Source organism: Myxocyprinus asiaticus, chromosome 9, assembly GCF_019703515.2.
Source record: "Myxocyprinus asiaticus isolate MX2 ecotype Aquarium Trade chromosome 9, UBuf_Myxa_2, whole genome shotgun sequence".
NCBI classification, from domain to species: Eukaryota; Metazoa; Chordata; class Actinopteri; order Cypriniformes; family Catostomidae; genus Myxocyprinus; species Myxocyprinus asiaticus.
In genome coordinates, this window is record NC_059352.1 from 33389420 (window position 1) to 33409337 (window position 19918).

Consider the following 19918-nt stretch of genomic DNA (forward strand, 5'->3'; position numbering starts at 1 on the left):
CCTGAGCATGAGGAGGGCAGAGATATGGTGAAATTCCTAGACGAGTTTTTCCCGAGTCTGCTCGACATAACAGGCCACAAGCTGCAAATCGAGCGAGCTCACAGAGTGCCAGCTCACAGATTTGCTGAGGGAGACAGGCCCAGATCGAGTCTGGCCAGATTTCTGAGATCATCCAATAAAGATCTTGTGTTGCGCCAGGCGAGGAGCAAAGGGAAGCTTTCTTGGAAGAACCATAATATTTTCTTGTTCCCGGACTTTGCGAGTTCGACAAGAGAGAAATGCGATCGGTTCAAGGAATGTAAGAAATTCTTACATCAGAAAAACATCTCGTTTGCTCTGATGTTTCCGGCCAAACTGAGAATAGAAACGAAGGTCGGTCACAAAGTATTCACATGTCCAAATCTGGCAATGTCTTTTATAGAATCAATGACTGAGTAAACCATTGGATGTTTCTCATGTGAGTGGGCCTGACTCGCTGTACTAACTCTTGAGGATGCTGGGCGACATCATGGTATATACTTTTATGCAGCCTCCGAATAAGTTGACTCTTTCATCCGGGGAAATTTGTGAGGCAAAATTGAGCAATCCGATGGCAAAGTTGTCGTGGGGACTCGTGGGCGTTCATGGACCTTTTGAGTTTAGAGGAATTGTCGCCGGTTGGCGCTTTCGTGCGCGGGGTTAATGCGCACGTTTTTCTTTTTTCTGTTTGTTTTGTTCGGGGGGATGTTCGGGGGTTGACTGTTTCACTAATGGGTAATGTGGTCTATATAATTTTGTTTTTGACACACAATTTATTTTTTTTATTATATCAATATGTCAAATGTTAATATGAGTGTACTATCTCTCTCCACATGGAATGTGATGGGTTGGGGCACCCCATAAAAAGAAGGAAGGTTATTTCTTTTCTTAAACGTAAGAAATATGATATAGTGTTTCTTCAAGAAACACATCTCTCCCCGCAGGAAGCTGAAAAATTTGGGAAGATATGGGGTGGACATGTTTTTTTTTAGTACTGGCTCAAGTAAGAGCAAGGGAGTCATTATATTGGTAAATAAACATCTACAATTCAAATGTCTCAAACACATTAAAGATAAATTAGGAAGAGTAATTATTGTGTTAGTTGAAATTCAGGGGCAAAGGTTGATTTTAGCTAATATTTACGCACCTAACGCTGATGATCAGGGCTTTTTTATAGATCTTGAAGGGATGTTGCAAACCGTTGGCACCCCTCATGATATAATATTGGGAGACTTTAATCTTTTGATGGACTCAGTGCTTGATCATAGTGAAGCAAAAGTGTGCAAATCCCCTAGAGCAACACTGACGCTTCACAGAATGTGTAAAAATCTTGGTCTTACAGACATTTGGAGACTTTTGAATCCATCTGGTAGGGACTATAAATTTTTTTCATCAGTCCATAAGATTTATTCTAGAAAAGATTTTTTTTTTTAATATCCAAATCCCTCATTTCATCTGTTGTTGATTGCTCAATTGGAAATATTTTAGTCTCAGATCACGCCCTGGTGAGTTTAGAGGTGATCCCACATATAGAGAAAAAGAAATCATATAGTTGGCGCCTTAATGTGTCCCTTTTGCAAAATCCTGATTTCCAACAGATGTTAAAGACTGAAATCAGTGTTTATATGGAGACCAACTGGTCCTCGGTATCCTCTGTGGGCGTGGCTTGGGAGGCACTTAAGGCGGTTCTTAGGGGTCGGATCATACAGTATGCCTTATTCATTAAAAAATCCAAAGCACAAGAACTTGTGGAGTTGGAAGGAAATATTAAAAGTGCAGAGGCAGAGCTGAAGCGATGTATGTCAGCTGATGGCCTCAGAGAATTGACCCGACTGAAATACAGGTATAATACTATTCTGTCGCAGAAAGTGGAGTTTTTGTTGTTCAGGGAAAAACATATTTTGAGTCAGGTGATAAAGCAGGAAAACTTTTGGCTAGATATATAAAGCAGAGAGAGTCTTTTTCTATCATTCCCTCAGTGAAATCTGCTTGTGGTGAAATATTTACCTCGGCTATTGATATTAATAATGCTTTTAAAGAGTTCTATCTTGATCTCTATAGGTCCACGTCTTCATCCACTGATGAAGATATTAGGAACTTTGTGGAACCATTAGATCTCCCTAAACTGACGACTGAGCAAAAAAATTATCTTGATTCTGAGATAACCTTGGAGGAGCTTGTTGAGGTAATTAAGTCCCTGCCTACAGGCAAGGCTCCGGGGCCTGACGGCTTTGCTGCTGAGTTTTTCAAATCTTATGCTACAGAACTGGCTCCAATTTTGTTAGAAGTTTATACTGATTCATTAAAGAATGGAAAGCTTCCGCCAACCATGACACAAGCCCGGATCAGTCTGATTCTAAAAAAGGATAAAGATCCAAGCGAGTGTAAAAGTTACCGCCCAATTTCGCTGATCCAGTTAGATGTAAAAATTTTGTCCAAAATTCTGGCTAATCGATTAAGTAAAGTTATGACATCTCTTATACATATAGATCAGGTGGGGTTTATTCGAGGCAGTAGTTCTTCAGATAATATTAGGCGTTTCATAAATATCATGTGGTCAGTAGCAAATGAACAATCTCCGGTTGCTGCCATCTCTCTTGACGCCGAAAAGGCATTTGATATGGTAGAATGGGATTATCTTTTCAAGATTTTGGAAAGGTATGGGTTCGGGAATACATTTATTGGTTGGATTAAGTTACTTTATAGACACCCTGTAGCAGCGGTACAAACAAATGGGTTAATTTCAGATTATTTTACTCTGGATAGGGGCACCCGGCAGGGTTGCCCTCTTTCCCCATTATTGTTCTGTCTTGCCCTGGAACCATTAGCAGCTGCGATAAGAAAGGAGGATGATTTTCCAGGGGTGACGGCGGGAGGTGTAGTGCGTAAGCTTCTGCTTCACGCAGATGATATTTTATTATTCGTCTCCGACCCCACTAGATCCATGCCTTGCCTCCACAGAATTATTAACTCCTTTTCCAAATTCTCAGGATACAGAGTCAATTGGTCTAAATCCGAAGCTTTGGCTTTGACAGCGTACTGTCCAGTAACGGCTTTCCAGCCGGGCGCCTTCATGTGGCCCAAACAGGGAATTAAGTATTTGGGAATTTTATTCCCAGCAAATTTGTCTGATTTAGTTAGAGTTAATTTTGATCCCTTAATAAAAATGTTTTCGAATGATGTGGACAGGTGGGCTTCATTACACTTATCGATGATTGGGAAGGTTAATGTTATTAAAATGAATTGCATTCCAAAATTTAACTATCTGCTACAATCTCTCCCTGTAGATGTCCCTCTCTCTTATTTTAAGCAATTTGATAGCATAGTGAAGTCCTTTATTTGGAATGGTAAACGTCCCAGGTTAAATTTCAGTAAATTACATAGGCCGATTGACAAAGGTGGGTTAGGCCTACCCAAGATTTTATTTTATTATTATGCATTCAGTCTTAAACATTTGTTTCATTGGTCGCTTCCGCCTGAGAGAGCTCCTTCCTGGTTTTGTATTGAAAAGGAAGTTCTTGCCCCTATCTCGCCACTGCAAAGCCTTTCGATTAAACTAGCTGGAGAGGTTAAGTCGCACCCCGTTATTTTGCATTTGCACTCGATATGGACAACAGTGTCCAGAGTGTTTAATTCTGATATTTATTTAAACATAGCCTTGAGCATATGGCAGAACCCTAAACTATGCAATAATAAGTCCCCTTTCTGTTGGTCAGATTGGATTGTGAGGGGGGTTAATACACTTGGTGACCTGTATGAGGGTGGAGTATTGAGGTCTTTTGAAAATTTGATTCAACATTTTGGGATTCCCAGATCTCAATTTAAGTATTTACAGCTGCGCCACCTGCTCTGCTCTGTTTTTTGGGAGTAGCATACACCCCCCTGGAGCGGCAGATACTCTGGAAGTGGTGATTGCTGCTTTTGGGAAGGGTCATGAGGCATCAGTGTATTACTCCTTGTTAATTCAGAGTCTGGGGGACCGAGCTTTACATTCTCTTAAAAGATTATGGGAGAAAGATTTAAACTTGGTATTGGAGGAGGGAGTGTGGGCAAGGATTCTAAAAAACATAAAGTCTGCATCTAGAGATGCAAGGGTTCACCTTATGCAATTTAAGATTTTACATAGATTTTATTGGACCCCCTCTAGGTTGTATAGGCTTGGTCTTAAGGACACACCCATCTGCTGGCGATGCCATACTGAAGATGGAGACACCATCCATGTTTTTTAGGGGTGCCTTAAGATCCAAGAATTTTGGCTGAAGGTGCAAAGTTTTGTGTGTGAGGTGTTGGGCACTCAGGTCTTGTTCTGCCCCAGACTCTGTATTTTGGGAGATAGGGAGGTCATGGATTTGGTAGATAAGCACATGAAGGACTGGGTTTTGACCAGTGTGATGATTGGTAGACAGGTTATTTTGAGGAGTTGGAAGTCGGCTGGAGCACCCTCGTTCCCGGAGTGGTGCGCGGAGATGGGGAGGGTGGCTGCCTTCAAGGAGGGGTCGAGTATTAGGATGGGGGATAGGGAAACTTACAATAAGAAATGGGGAAATTATTTAGCATTTTTGAGGGAATCTCGAGGTGGGGCGGTGGAGGGAATAATTTAGAGTTTTTATTTTTAATTTTTTTATTTTATTATTATTATTATACTTGATTATTGTATGTTATTTTATGTTGTTGTTTTAGTTTTCTGTGTGTGTGTCTATATTCTATTGACCACAGGGGTGTTCGTGGGGGGTCAGGGTGGGTTGACAGTTTGGTAGGGGGAGGGGATATAGTGGGGGTTTAATGTTAAATGTTTTTGATTCATTATATAGATGTTGTTGTATTTCTTGTGTTAATTTATGAATCAATAAAAAAATAAAAAAATAAATGGAGATGTCCAATGTGTGATCTCTCATTTGCTGTAACTTGTACACCTGATCTATGTATATGTCTATGTAGCCCCCCCCCCCCCCCCCCATTTATTTATTTATCTAGTTATTTTAGTATTAAGTTTTGTTTTCTTTCTCTCCTTTCGCTGTCGTTGTTGATGCCGTTTTATTTAGGGTTTTTTTCCAGTTGTGGGATATGTAGAATATGTACCAATGTAAAACCAAATAAACACAAGGTTCAAAAAAAAAATTTAAAAAGTGAGCGGGCAATCAGTGCTGCGTGAGCAAGCGGAGCCCTCTAGCAATCTGGACGGTATTATCCTAATACAGAATTTAAATGGAGGTTTTGTTCCAATGGTTAAAACTTTTTTATTTTTTCATGATGTGGTTGACATTTCTGTGGAATTGCCAAACATATGCATAGTATGAATTTTTAATGTTTTAACATACAGAAAATACATGTAAATTATGAGTTCTCTTGTTTTGAACTGCAAAAACAGAAGTGCAAAAATTATGTTCATATCAATCATCAAGTTACCATATTTTGTTTCTTATCTTTTTATCTTCCATTTATTCCATTCTGTCTCTTTTTAAAATTTCAGCCTGTCATGTGTTCAACCAATCCAATCCATGTTCAAAGAAAATTATTTATTGTTAGGAACAGTAAAAAAGCTTTTGTAACTCTTTGTACATTTTTAAAGCATAATTCCTAAGTAAAGTGATCAAAATAAGGTAAGTGGCAAAATATCGGTATCGACTTACCTTTTTGTTAAAATCGTTATCGGACACAATTTTCATATCGGTGCATCCCTTAAAACAAACCTTTGCTTTTTTTCTAGGGAAACGGTCAGTGAAAATCAACATGAACTCAACATTCATAAAAACAATATATCAGTCAACCTCTAGTATATTTATAATATAGATTAAGAAGAATAAAAAATGTTTTAAGTTGTAGAACGTTAAACAGTGCAATGTTCTACACAACTTAAGTAAATGCAGGTACAAAGAAGGTTTTATGTGATTTAGACGTACAGATAAGCTTGAGTGCAAATCTGACAGCCAGGATCAACATCATTAAACTATCCAGATACAAGACTTTGGTTTGATAAATTTAGTTTGATGCATGGTTGCTTAGCACAAATAACAAATTCACACAACCATACCAGTTATTATGTAGTTATCAGCTCTATAAAGATCGTTTCCTCAAGTGAGACATGGGAAGATGGTTTCTGCTCTCACAAACTAAAAGCACAAACAGCTGTTGCAGCATCTATATTTTTTCATGCAAAACAAGAAGTACAGTGAGGTGTAAGGAAGCATGACACTCTATTAGTGTCACATCACTAGTGGCCTCTTTAAAAACTGAAAAAACAAAAAAAAAATAACAGAATTTTCCAAATAAGGGGAATTTGTTTTGTTACACATTTGAAGCACAAATTAATAGTCTTCTATAGATCACAGTATCATATGACCTTTTATAAGTTACGTGTTGATCAACCATAGAAATTGTGTCCAATATTTACACCTACTCTTTAAATCACATTTATGATTTCTTCTATATTACTGACTCCTACATCAGTGGCGTATCCAGGACATTTTTACTGGGGTGGCCAAGATGGGGCACAGACCTAGTGTGGTGTGGCGATACTGGGAGAACCTTTATGGATGGCACATGATCAAAATGTGTAAATATCGCATTGCTTTGCTTCAACATCTACACATGTAGAATAAATTAATTCTTAAACTCATGTTAGCATTCACTGAATTGTTTGTATTCAATATCAGATTGTTGTTTTGACATTTGACAGTTTTCTATTCCTGTTCTATTTCAACCTACAGTTGAAAGTTTCTGGGAATCTCTGGTTATTTTAACATTTTTAAATCAGTAATTGTTTAGGAAAAGTCAGTTACACATTTTTAAGAGCTATTCTCATTGTAGAGAATTAATCTGCGTATAACATCAGGGGTATAGTGTATAATCATAAAAAGATACAAGTACAGGTGATAACTGATTGAGGTGCAGTTCAATCAATCATTCAATCAATTATTCATTCATTTATTAGCTATAACTGCACTGTCCAGCAGAAATATTGTTAAATTGGGTACAAATCAGTGTGTGAAATTGGCTACGAGGGCTTATAGGTGTCTGTCTGGAAACCCCAAAATTGCAGATTGAGCTCTGTATACAGTAAAAAACAAAACTCTATTTACAGTGTCTACACAGGTTTATTTTCCACATGTTCTGATAGCTTCAATTACTTTGAATATTACCAAATAAAATAGTTAGTCAAATCATTTGCGGCATTTAAGTGCAATTTGCCCTGCCTCTGCATATTTAAAATGTCAAATAAGGTATAAAAACGTTGAAGATTTTATTGGTCTGACTGACCAATAATACACATAAAGAGCTCATAAATAACTCATGTAAAGATTTAAAGTACAGTCACAGCACAAACCCTTCCATTTCACACACAGGTTAGCCATATATATAACTTTAGCTATTGAACATATACATCTGTAAAACGCTTTACACACCTCCGTCATTAAATCAGAAAACATGGCATTTCATATTTCATGTCAATATAAAGATAGCATGCTGAATGTGGTGTAGGGTCTAGCTTTCTCTTTAACCTAGCTACTGTAACAATGAAAAAATGTTTACACATTCACATGGAAATTCGGGATAAATTAAACGTTAGATTAGATGAACATACCTCTCAAATAACAGCTTTCTTTTTTACCACAAATCGACGTCGTCAACTCATTGGAAGTTGGAGGTAGACGCTAGCTCATGTCAGCTTCGTGCTTCTGACTGACCATTATACTCCAGACCTGGCACCTGCTGCCCGCGACCTGCGGCACCTGCCTGGCCACCCGCGGCCTGCCCCTCCCCCCACTGATCAAAGATCAGCTCACACAGCTTCAGTCCCACCACTACTATAATGGTCAGAAATATAAAACTGACCCTGGGTCAGTGTGGCTCTAAATCAACAAATGACCTGAGACTTCATCTTTGATTGACAGGCGTTCCTATTGGTTCTTCGTTCTTGTGTTGATGAACATAATGAACTACCAATCAGTTCTGGGGTGGCCTCGGGGTGGCCAATGAGATTTCAGGGGTGGCCCAGGCCACCACAGGCCACCCCCTAAAATTGCCACTGTTCTACATTGCACTGATTGCAATCTGACAAAACATTAACTGTATCATGATTAATGGAGAAGTCAGGAGTCAGAAGACTTTCCACTACGCAGCACAAAAAGATCTGAATATGCAGGGCTGTGTGTCATACCTCTACACAGGTCTCTATCTCTGAGTATTTGTTCATGATGGTAAGGACAGTCTCCATACTGCTGTGCTCTACCAGATCCGATTTATTCCCCACAAGGATCAGAGGAATCCTTAAACAAGCACAAACGCAAAAGTGAGAGAGAAACACAAATAGCTTCTGGTTTATATGCCAAAACCAATCACGGTATGAGGGAATTAACACATAGGCTGCGTCCAAAATCATATCCTGTTAGAGTATGTACTGCATTTAATGAAGAACATACATCTTGGCCATTAAGAAAGTATGTTCTATAGGTATAAAGGTGAGTGATATGACAACATTATGGGCATACATCATCCAGGAACATAGGCACTGTCCTGTAACCCAAAAATATATGACATAACAACAATCGTGAAAATAATGTTTTCTGGTTTTGTTAAATAAGTACATTTAACCTCAAGAGACCACTTTCTTGGTATATTTAGCACTTAATGTTGAAATGAGCATTCCAACTCGTGGTTCTCAACCATTTTTATTTTTTATTTAGAGGTTTGAATATGACATCTCCACAGCTTCCATGGCACTATGGGACAATACAGTGTCCTGTGCATGCGCACTTCAGAATCTCGCCGGATGTACGGGGTCTTCCAGGTATTTCTTGCTTACTCTTTAATGAATACTGAGGATTCTGACACCCCAATCTATTAACATACTTAAGGCATACTATATAGTAGGGTAGTATTCGGACGCAGCTATGGACTGCTTTGAACATGAAGGAAATCCTAATCTTTTAACTTGGAGAAGGTACAATAAAGGATGAGAGGCCGTGCTATACTGTGAATTTATAAAACGGATAGTTTAGGTCCTCAATGCTCATTGGACAATACAGCTTTCCAGCTGTGCTAAAGTCCATAACTAAGTAACAGCTGTGTAAAATCTTAATATTGATTCAGCCTTAATATTTTATTATGCAGTAACCATATTAAAAAAGAAATAAGGCACTCAAAGGCCCAAGCATGATCCTCAAATGCATGCAGTTACCCACCTGCTGTCTTTGTCTGTTCTCTCATTTATCAGGGGAATCCAATGACTTGTCACCTGTGAATATGACAGCATATGACAGTATTTAAAAAAATGGGAAGCCATAGAAAACTGCATGTGCCATGTTAAAGCAAACAATATATGTGCATGTTGTGTAATCAGTGACATTTAAAGCGATAGTTCACCCAAAAATGAAAATTCTGACATCTGGGATGGCATGAGGGTGAGCAAATGATGAGAGAAGTTTTAATTTGGGGTGAATCCTTTAAAAGCTATGGATCAAATCAGCTATTATTCTAATGAATGATTGAGATAAGTTTGTTCATCTGACTTACAGAATGCAGGTCAGGTTGTCTGCTATCTATTATAAATTCTCTCACCTTCTCAATGGACTTTTTGTTGTTCACCGAGTAGACTATACATATAACATTGGCCTGCAGAAGGAAGACGAGATTTAATTTTTCTGAAAAACTCAACAAACCAAAAATCACCATAGGTGTTGTGCATCCACATCTTACCTTTGATATCTCTTGATAGAGTTGTTCATCTGTCTGTTCAGCCTCTGTGTAGATTTAAATTAGTACATTACAAATACATTCAAATTTCATGCATAATGGATGTTACAGTGTTACTGATTTTGTGACAGACCCATTTTTGCCTGGGTCAATTACTTGGTTGACATTTGTCTGAGATTATCAAATCACTTTTATTGTCACACAACCATATACACAAGTGCAATAGTGTGTGAAATACTTGGGTGCAGTTTTCGAGCAACATAGCAGTCGTGACAGTGATGAGACATATACCAATCTACAATAAACATCAAATTTACACAACACAATTTAAAATCTAATATAAACATAATTACACACAACACAATATACAAATAATAACATACAATGTACATTATACAATACACACAATATATAATACACATTATACAATAAAAAATAGAATATATAGTATATATAAAATGTACAGTAGGTTGTATTGTACTGTATGATTATGAGATTAGCAGCATTGGCCATGCCAATTTGAGCGACTGACAGTTGTATTTTGTCAATTGATAATGCATGTTTTCTGTATGTATATATGATTGTGAATTCTGAATAATTACTGTGTAAAATAAACATTTATTTATTTTCAGCAGTTTTGTGTAGGTCTCATTCGCCATCATTAAATTACATTTTACTGTATATATCAGCATTATATCAGCCATTAGCCACACTGCTCTCTTGATATCGTTATCAGCCATTAAAAAATCCATATCAGAAGACCACTATTATTGATTTGCTGTTTTAATACCTGAGTAGTCTACTATATGTGTAGGGACTCTCTCCGGTGTGACATCTGCTGGTATAGTGATCTCCTCAGCTCTGTAAGGAACCTATTATGACATCCAATTGACAACCATCCCAGACACTATTGCAAGTAATACTGCCAGTGAAAATGTATTTTAATAATACATAACATACCACTTCCGGGAACTCCTCACTGACCAGTGACATGATCAGGGACGTCTTCCCTACTTTGGCTGTTTACACACACACACACACACACACACACACACACACACACAAACAAGTAAACATTATTGACCATTATAGAATTTCTTATCTCACCACGTCAACCTGGTAAAGGCTGAAACCTAATGTAGAAAGGAGAATTCCTCAAGCATTTTTTTTTTATTATTATTATTTAAATGGGGAAGACCTTCTATACTATGGTATAAGCCACCAGGTCTACACTGAGTGAAACTTAAATGAAACCCTCTTATGGTCATCAAACTCAGACAGAGCTCAAATAAGCAAATATATTTGAGTTCGGCATGCTATATTTACCAATCTTACGTTTTAGCCTATCCAAAACGTGTTTTTGTCACAGATGAACCTCTTCTTATTTATTTTTCCCTACAAGACTTCCCCTACACACAGAACAACTGCTATGCCTCAGTACCATTAAGTATTTTTATACATGTAAAGTATTTGCAGATGCACAAGTTGGTAGATAATGTTGGGCAATAGGCAAATTTCAGACTATAAAATAACTCTTGTGCAGTGGCTGTGACTCAAAGCCTAGTGAGCAGCTACCTAGACAACATTCTGTAAACCTAGAGACCAACCAAGACAGCATTCTGCATACCTCCCTATACACCAGTCTGTAACCCTAGTGTGCTGCCTACCTAAACAGCATTTTCTAAACATGTGAGCTGCTTACCTTACCTAAACCTAAAGACTTCTGGGAGTCAGAAATAGACATGACAATGGCATTGCTAACACACACGCGAACCTCAGCTGACTTGGAATGTGCCGATGATGCCCCAAAATGCAGTCTGGATCGGCAACATACTAGATTTTTGACACAGAGCAAAAGTGTCCTTCAAAAAGTCATAAATCTAATCCAAGATCTACTTTCTATGATACTGTTATGAAGCACGACAGCCTCAGGTTGCAATGACAGTACAGTAACATTGAGATCTTATCATCACCTCTCTCTACGATATCCCAATATTAAAATGTGTAACCATATTTATATCCCTGATATATGGCCTCATCGCTTAATGGTGGCGGGTAAAGATTGATTATTTCACGGCTCTGTCGTTTCGTGACACAGAAACATGGACATAATCTCAACAAGAGGACTTACGTTCTCCAACCAGCAGTATCCTCACGTCCTTTCGCATCTTTCACACTTCTAATGTCCGATTGTGTGAATCTATGAATGAGACGCATTTACCCGATAAAAAGCGTAAGGATCTCACAGACGTCCACAGCAATGCACATTAAATCCAACGGTAAATAGGTTTAAAATAATGAACTATAAAACTGACAATGTGTTTCTACTGAAATTATTAAGTAGGGGTAATGCAATGTTGTGCATGTCTCTGTTCTAACTCTCAGTGGTTGTAAGATGTAACATACACGCCTCCATCTGATCCACAACATACCTAAGGGTATCACAGAGGGACAAACTGTGCAAAAGTCAAATGAAAACGTAGGATTGCTATGTTTTCAAAAGCTGTTTTACAGTAGTATTTTCCTCAGTAGAAAAGTTTTACTCTAGAAAACATTAATTGTAATTTTGAAACATATGTATAAAACAGGCTGTGAATCAATTACATTTTTTAAACTAATTATCTCACAGTTTTCTGTCGTGTTAACCTTAATTAATCATGGTACATGGTATATTAAAACAAATATTAAAATATAATCCTAAATATATTTATGCTTTGTCTCATCAGAACGTGCAAGAAATTGGTTAGTCATCATTTATTTAAATTCTTTAAATATGTACACGTTAAATTGTTGTTTTTGTTGTTGTTGTTGTTGTTGTTGTTTTGCCAATAGAGTTAATTGGATACATTTTTAGTGGACATGCTGTCAAAGTTGTAAAAGCCGTTTTCCTTTTTTAATAATAGGACTGGGTAGTATCAATTCATATCAAGCTTTATTAGCAAGATAAACTAAAATATAAATTGCATTATTAGAAACTATACAGATAAACAACTAATTGAATGCTTAAGTTTAACTTGCTGAAGTTTAAAATATCAAAGCTATTATTTTCTCTGGCTGCCACTCTCACGCGGTTTCACTTTTGACCCTAGTTCAGATGAGCGTTTTCGGACGATGCGAAGAGATACAGTATGGCAGCTTGCCTGTATCTCTCCCACACCCAGCTCTTCACTTGCGGGTGAAGTCTCCATTCTCTGTGCAGTAAATCCGCTCCCTTGTTTATTATGCCCGGGACATGTGTTGCGCATAATGAATATGTGTGCACTGCTCCACACAATCCCTTTCTGTGCTAGGATGTGAAGTTGAGTTGAGCGTGTACCTCCTGGAAATTTATATATGGCAATTTTAGCTGCAGAAAGTGGGGAAAAACTAGTGAAGTTTCAGAAAGTGAGAGAAAAAACGGATCCTGCATTAATTGCGGGTTTTTTGCACATTAAAAAGCCAACTGTTAATTGCAGAAATTAACGTGTTAAATTTCCCAGCCCTAGTACAAAAGTATGACCACTCGCATGATGTAAGGACTCTTCATATCATTACCAGTAACCTATAAAAACTGCTTTAATCTACATGCATAGGGTCCCCTCATGGGAGTTGCCATGTTAGGATCACCTGGCCAGCTGAAAACTAATCGCATCAACCATCAGAATGAGGGAAAAAATTTGATCTCAGTGATTTAGACTGTGGCATGATTGTTGATACCAGACGGGCTGGTTTGAATATTTCTTTAACCTCTAATCTCCTGGGATTTTCACACACAACAAACACAAACAAAAAACAACCAGTGAGCAGCAGTTCTGCGTACAGAAACGTCTTGTTGATGAGACAGGTCAACGGAGAATGGCCAGACTGGTTCAAGCTGATAGAATGGCTACGGTAACTCAGATAACCACTCTGTACAACTGTAGTGAGCAGAACAGTATCTCAAAATGCACATGTCGAACCTTGAGGCAGATGGGTTAAAACAGCAGAAGACTAAAGACTAAAGTTATCCAAAAAGAGATACATTATTAAATAATTATTAATTAAAATAATTATATAATTAAAATATTATTTTAATATCATTCATAAGTTTTTAAAGCCTTAAAGGAAATAATGTAAAAGTTAAATACAAATAAAGGACTTTCATAATCTTGACAGCCCTACATATATATTTCATTTGAACTCACTCTTCCGCTGATATGACTGACTCTTCTCTGCTGACATATTTGAGACCACAGCCAATAGTCAAGAGTTTTTATTCAGTTTTAACCCTGCCCCTTTAAGAGCCTGTCATATACACAAACCTGGTGCAGAGATAGGGAAAAGTGTATATTTTCATCTGTTTCCCTCCCAAAACCCTGTTAAATTCCCCAAACTGCCTTGATTTCGGGCACGCTGACTTGAATTTTATATTTTGAAGGAGGAATTACGGAAAATTCACTGTTGTGTTCTAGGCAATTTAGGCCTGGATACTTCCATCAGATGTGGAGAAAGATGCTGGAGTTTATTCATATTTTTTAATGCAGGCATTTTTCATAGGTATCTTGGGATGTACAGCACAAGTAAGTGTTCTTTTCAAAAAGTTTTCTTGTTTCTCATTCATCTGCAATGGACTTACACAACGGCTCCAGCCTCATCGTAAGCAAAGACTGCGATGTGCTGTGTGCATCAGTGGAAAAGCAGGCTGGTATTGAGATTGGTTTTCAGTTTCCCCTGTAACCGGCTCCGACATGAGCAGCAGCATGGTGGTAAGGGTTATGCGTGTGTGTGTGTGTGTGTGTGTGTGTGTGGCTGTAAAATAAAGCATATTGGCTTTTATTTATTTTTTTAGAGGGACGAGCCTTTCACCTCCACACTCCTGTTTCAGTAGGAAATACATAAAAACACCAAAATAGAAGGCACACCATCAAGGCACTTCACTGTGACTTTAACTAAAAACTGAATGATGCTACATCCATGCCACTAGGTGTCAGTGAACATTCAAGACTACATAAACACAATTACTGAGTGCACCTTTAATTTTAACTTGTATAGCAGAATACGGTGTAACACCGCTGCCGCTGTTTATCTTGACTCGGCAGTATTAATATAGTCAGCATTTGACTGATACTAAACAGTAATACTTATGTTTATTTAGCTATTTATTTTATTTTTATTTATTCTTTATTTTAATGGTCAGCATTTGACTGATACTAAACAGTACTGATGTTTATTTAGCTATTTATTTTATTTTATTTTATTTATTCTTTATTTTAATGGTCAGCATTTGACTGACACTAAACAGTAATACTGATGTTTATTTAGCTATTTATTTTATTTTATTTATTCTTTATTTAATGGTCAGCATTTGACTGATACTAAACAGTACTGATGTTTAGCTATTTGTTTTATTTATTTTTATTTATTCTTTATTTTAATGGTCAGCATTTGACTGATACTAAACATACAGTACTGATGTTTATTTAGCTATTTATTGTGTTTTTATTTATTTATTTAAATGGTCAGCATTTGACTGATACTAAACATACAGTACTGATGTTTATTTAGTTATTTATTGTATTTTTATTTATTTATTTAAATGGTCAGCATTTGACTGATACTAAACATACAGTACTGATGTTTATTTAGCTATTTATTGTATTTTTATTTATTTAAATGGTCAGCAATTGACTTATACTAAACATACAGTACTGATGTTTATTAAGCTATTTATTGTATTTTTATTTATTCTTTATTTTCTCAGTGTTCATTTCTAGAATTTGTTGACAATGTATAATAATAATAATAATGTCAAATATTCTTTGATAAAAATATTTAAGAAAGCAGCCTTCTGAGTACCTTTGTATAGTCATATCAGTGCAAAATCGGTGAAAAATCCACATAGAAAAGGTCTGTTTTCATTCCAGCTCAAAAATTAACTATATCGGCCACCATATCGGTATTCGGTTAATTTTCCCTCTCTAAAATCGGTAAAATCCTCATTATTCAGGGGGTAATAACTGGGTGGGGTAATTTTAACTTACATGCCTGGATTCTACCTCCCTCATTCTTCTGTCTGGGTGCTCAAACAATCTTCAAAATGGATTTGGTGGATTGACACAAGCAACACTGTATGTCCCATAATACATGATTCTATTGATATAGACAGTCTAATTATTCAGGGGGGTAAAAACTGGGCGGGTCATTTTACCCACCTGCCTGGATTCTACCTCCCTCATTCTTCTGGCTGGATGCTCAAATAGTCATAAAAATAGGTTTGGATAAATAAAACAAGCAACACTGTATGTCCCATAAAGCATTTGACTCTTTTGACATGAACAGTCTTATTATTCAGGTGAGGTAATATTTTCCCACCTGCCTGGATTCTACCCCCCTGTTGCCCCTCCCCTAGATCCGCTCCTGGTCCCATATTGAATCAATACGGGATGTGATTTGTCCAGTAAGCTGGTCAGATGGCATTACGGCGAAATTGTTCCAGATCATTAATTTAACACTGATGTAATTTAGACATTTTTTATACAGTGGGTAAGGGGTCATCTGAAAAGTAGGGATGCACTGATCTGATACCTGGATCGGTATCGGCTCTGATACTGAAGCTTTTAGATGGATCGGGTATCGGTCCAACGAGCCCAATCCAAATCCGATACTGTGTGTTAGTCATGTTCGTTACTGTCAAGCTCCAAAAATGACATAAAAGAACCATAAAAACACCATTAAAGCAGTTCATATGACTCATGCATTTTATTCAAAGCCACTTGAAGACGTGCAATAGCTCTGTGAATCACAAAAGGCTGTGTTTAATAAGTAAATATATAGTATGCGCAGCGCCAGCGCATTAGTGAATGGTGCTGCTGTGTTGACACAAACTCACGCACAGGATGGTGATGCACTCGCGGATATTTTTAGCCATAATAATAATAATAATAATGAGCGCTACTCAAGAACAGCATCTCAGATGTAGATGCTCAATAGTTCGGTTCACTTATAATATGCATTTAGAACTGCACCGGAGGTGCTTTTTACCAGAATTTGAATAAGAAGCAAATTAAACTACTGTGAACTTGCCTACAAACAGACACATACAGGACTTCCTGGAGAGATTAGAATGTCAAAATAAAACTGTGAGGGTTTAAAAAGTGCACGATTTAAATATATTACTGTTGTATTTAAAATTAAAAGTCAATAATAATAATATTAATAAAAATGTATTATTATTATTATTATTGTCATCATTAGTAAAAATACATATAAACCAGCACAGATGTATATACATTGTAAGGCTGGCACCAGGATGTCTACACCCAAAAGGCACCATTTCTACTCCTGAATATCACCACGAGTGATAAATTGCAAATCGCCTTTGCATTTTTTTACAAAGCTGAAATCTTCACCTGAATATCACCACAGTGTGATAAATTCATTTGGTACACAATGTTTTCTTTCTGGATATTTAAGGAAGTTTGGCCAAGAGCTCAGGGAATCTATAGTCAGATCTCCCACACAATTGCTGTGTGTAGGTTTTCTCTTACCAAGTATGCAATTCTTATTTCTTATGTTTTGTTAAATGTTTAAATTTGACTTATTATTGTCTAATTGGATGAATGTATTATTTTACCTGGTAAATAAATTGTTACATTTCAGTTTATTCTGATTTGCTCTGAAATTATTGTCATTAGTAGATTACGCTAAGTCCATGTTTCCGCAAATCTACGACCAGGTTAGTAGCGGACTAAAGCTCAATTCTGAGTGAAGCATGGGGCACACCGACTGAGACTTTAGAGCTCCAACTAACAAATTGGCATTAGTTCTAGTGTACTTAGAGTGTACAGGCTCGATATGGAATTTCCATTTAGGACAACATGAAGTTGTCGACCAAGCCTAAATAGGGTGAAGACTAAACCTCTGGTTATTGTAATATTTTCTAGCTAAGTGTACATAGGAAACTACGGCATGATTATATAAAGCTATTTTAACTTAGGTATTGTTGGTCTATCTTTGTAAATTTAGTAGTCATGGCCTCTGGGTAGAAATAATGTTACTTTAATTAAGTGTTTACTATCTAATCAAATCAAATCAAATCACTTTTATTGTCACACAACCATATACACAAGTGCAATAGTGTGTGAAATTCTTGGGTGCAGTTCCAAGCAACATAGTCGTAACAGTGATAAAGACATATACAAATTTACAATAAACATCAGATTAACACAACACAATTCAAAATCTAATATACAAATAATTACACATAACTCATAATTACACATAACACAATATACAAATAATAACATTCAATGTACAGTATACAATACACACAATATAGTATACACATTATACAATAAAAGAAGTATATATAGTATATATAAAATGTACAGTAGGTTGTATTGTACTGTATTGACATTCAGGCTGTCGGTTGATAGTAAGTTGCCAGTGTGTTGTTAAGAGAGAATATAATATATAATAATATAATTTATGGCAGTCTGGTGTGAGATATAAGATTAATAAAGTGCAGTGCTGATGTATATTGATTGTGGGAGATCAAGAGTTCAAAAGTCTGATTGCTTGGGGGAAGAAGCTGTCATGTAGTTGGCTGGTGCGTGTCCTGATGCTGCGATACCACCTGCCTGATGGTAGCAGTGAGAACAGCCCATGACTCGGGTGGCTGGAGTCTCTGATGATCCTCCGAGCTTTTTTCACACACCGCCTGGTATATATGTCCTGGTGGGAGGGAAGCTCACCTCCGATGATGTGTCTGGCAGTTCGCACCACCCTTTGCAGGGCTTTGCAGTTGTGGGCGGTGCTGTTGCCGTACCAGGCGGAGATGCAGCCAGTCAGGATGCTCTCTACAGTGCAGTTGTAGAACCATGTGAGGATGTGGCGGTTCATTCTAAACTTCCTCAGCCGTCTCAGGAAGAAGAGGCGCTGATGAGCCTTCTTCACAACGGCTTCAGTGTGGATGGACCATGTGAGTTCCTCAGTGATGTGGACACCCAGGAACTTGAAGCTGCTGATTCTCTCCACTGGTGCTCCATTGATGGTGATGGGTCTGTGTTCTCCATCTCTTCTCCTGAAGTCCACCACAAGCTCCTTTGTCTTACTGACATTGAGGGAGATGTTGTGCTCCTGACACCAGTGTGTCAGAGTGTGCACCTCCTCTCACATCTGATCAGACCTACCACCGTCGTATCATCAGCAAACTTAATGATGGCATTGGAGCTATGTGTTGCCACACAGTCATGTGTGTACAGGGAATACAGGAGTGGGCTGAGAACACAGCCCTGCGGGGCTCCAGTGTTGAGGGTCAGTGATGAGGAGATGTTGCTGCCCATTCTAACCACCTGTCATCTGCTTGACAGGCAGTCCAGGATCCAGCTGCACAGCGAGCTGTTTAAGCCCAGAGCCCGGAGTTTTTTATCAAGCTTGGAGGGCACTATGGTGTTGAATGCTGAGCTGTAGTCTACAAACAGCATTCTCACATAAGTGTTCTTTTTTTCCAGGTGGGAGAGAGCAGTGTGTATTGTAGATGCAATGGCATCATCAGTGGAGCAGTTGTTGCGGTAAGCAAACTGCAATGGGTCTAGTGATGGAGGCAGCACAGAGCAGATGTAATCTCTGATTAGTCTCTCAAAGCATTTGCTGATGATGGGGGTCAGAGCAACAGGACGCCAGTCATTTAAGCAAGTGATTTTGGATTGCTTTGGAACAGGCACAATGGTGGACGTTTTAAAGCATGTGGGGACTACAGACAAAGAGAGGGAAAGGTTGAAAATGTCCGTAAAAACACCAGCCAGTTGGTTCGCGCATGCTCTGATGACGCAGCCCGGAATGCTGTCTGGACCCGTGGCTTTGCGGATATTCACCCGTCGGAATATAACTAACCTCTGTAGCTTCGGCCGTGACAGCTCTCTCCGCAAGGGCGGTGTTATTTCCCTCAAAATGAGCATAAAAAGTATTTAGCTCATCCTGGAAAGAGGCAGCGGTGTTCATGGCGGAGTTTTTATTCCCTTTAAAGTCCGTGATGATGTTAATTCCCTGCCACATGCTTCTAGAGTTGGTGGTGTTGAACTGTCCTTCAATCTTGTTCCTGTACTGGCGTTTTGCTGCTCTGATTTTCAGAGGGCATAACTGGCTTGTTTATGCTCCTCCGCGTTCTCGGAATTAAAAGCGGAGGTCCGCACATTAAGTGCCGTGCGAACATCACTATTAATCCAAGGTTTCTGGTTCAGATAGATCC

The 19918-nt window shown here is 38.0% G+C and overlaps 1 protein-coding gene across 2 annotated transcripts in view; it reads right to left on the bottom strand.

The window, feature by feature from the left end:
• Positions 1–12116, bottom strand: part of LOC127446450 (mitochondrial Rho GTPase 1-A-like) — an 88225-nt gene extending 76109 nt beyond the window's left edge. For both annotated transcript variants that reach the window (XM_051707360.1, XM_051707359.1), the window contains exons 1-7: positions 11843–12116; positions 10672–10730; positions 10502–10583; positions 9715–9758; positions 9577–9630; positions 9201–9253; positions 8177–8285 (exon numbers count right to left, since the gene is read on the bottom strand). In XM_051707360.1, coding sequence (XP_051563320.1) covers positions 8177–8285; positions 9201–9253; positions 9577–9630; positions 9715–9758; positions 10502–10583; positions 10672–10730; positions 11843–11879 — 438 coding nt within the window. In that variant the 5' untranslated portion in view covers positions 11880–12116. The remainder of the gene's footprint in view (positions 1–8176; positions 8286–9200; positions 9254–9576; positions 9631–9714; positions 9759–10501; positions 10584–10671; positions 10731–11842) is intronic.
• Between the last annotated feature and the right edge of the window lie 7802 nt (positions 12117–19918).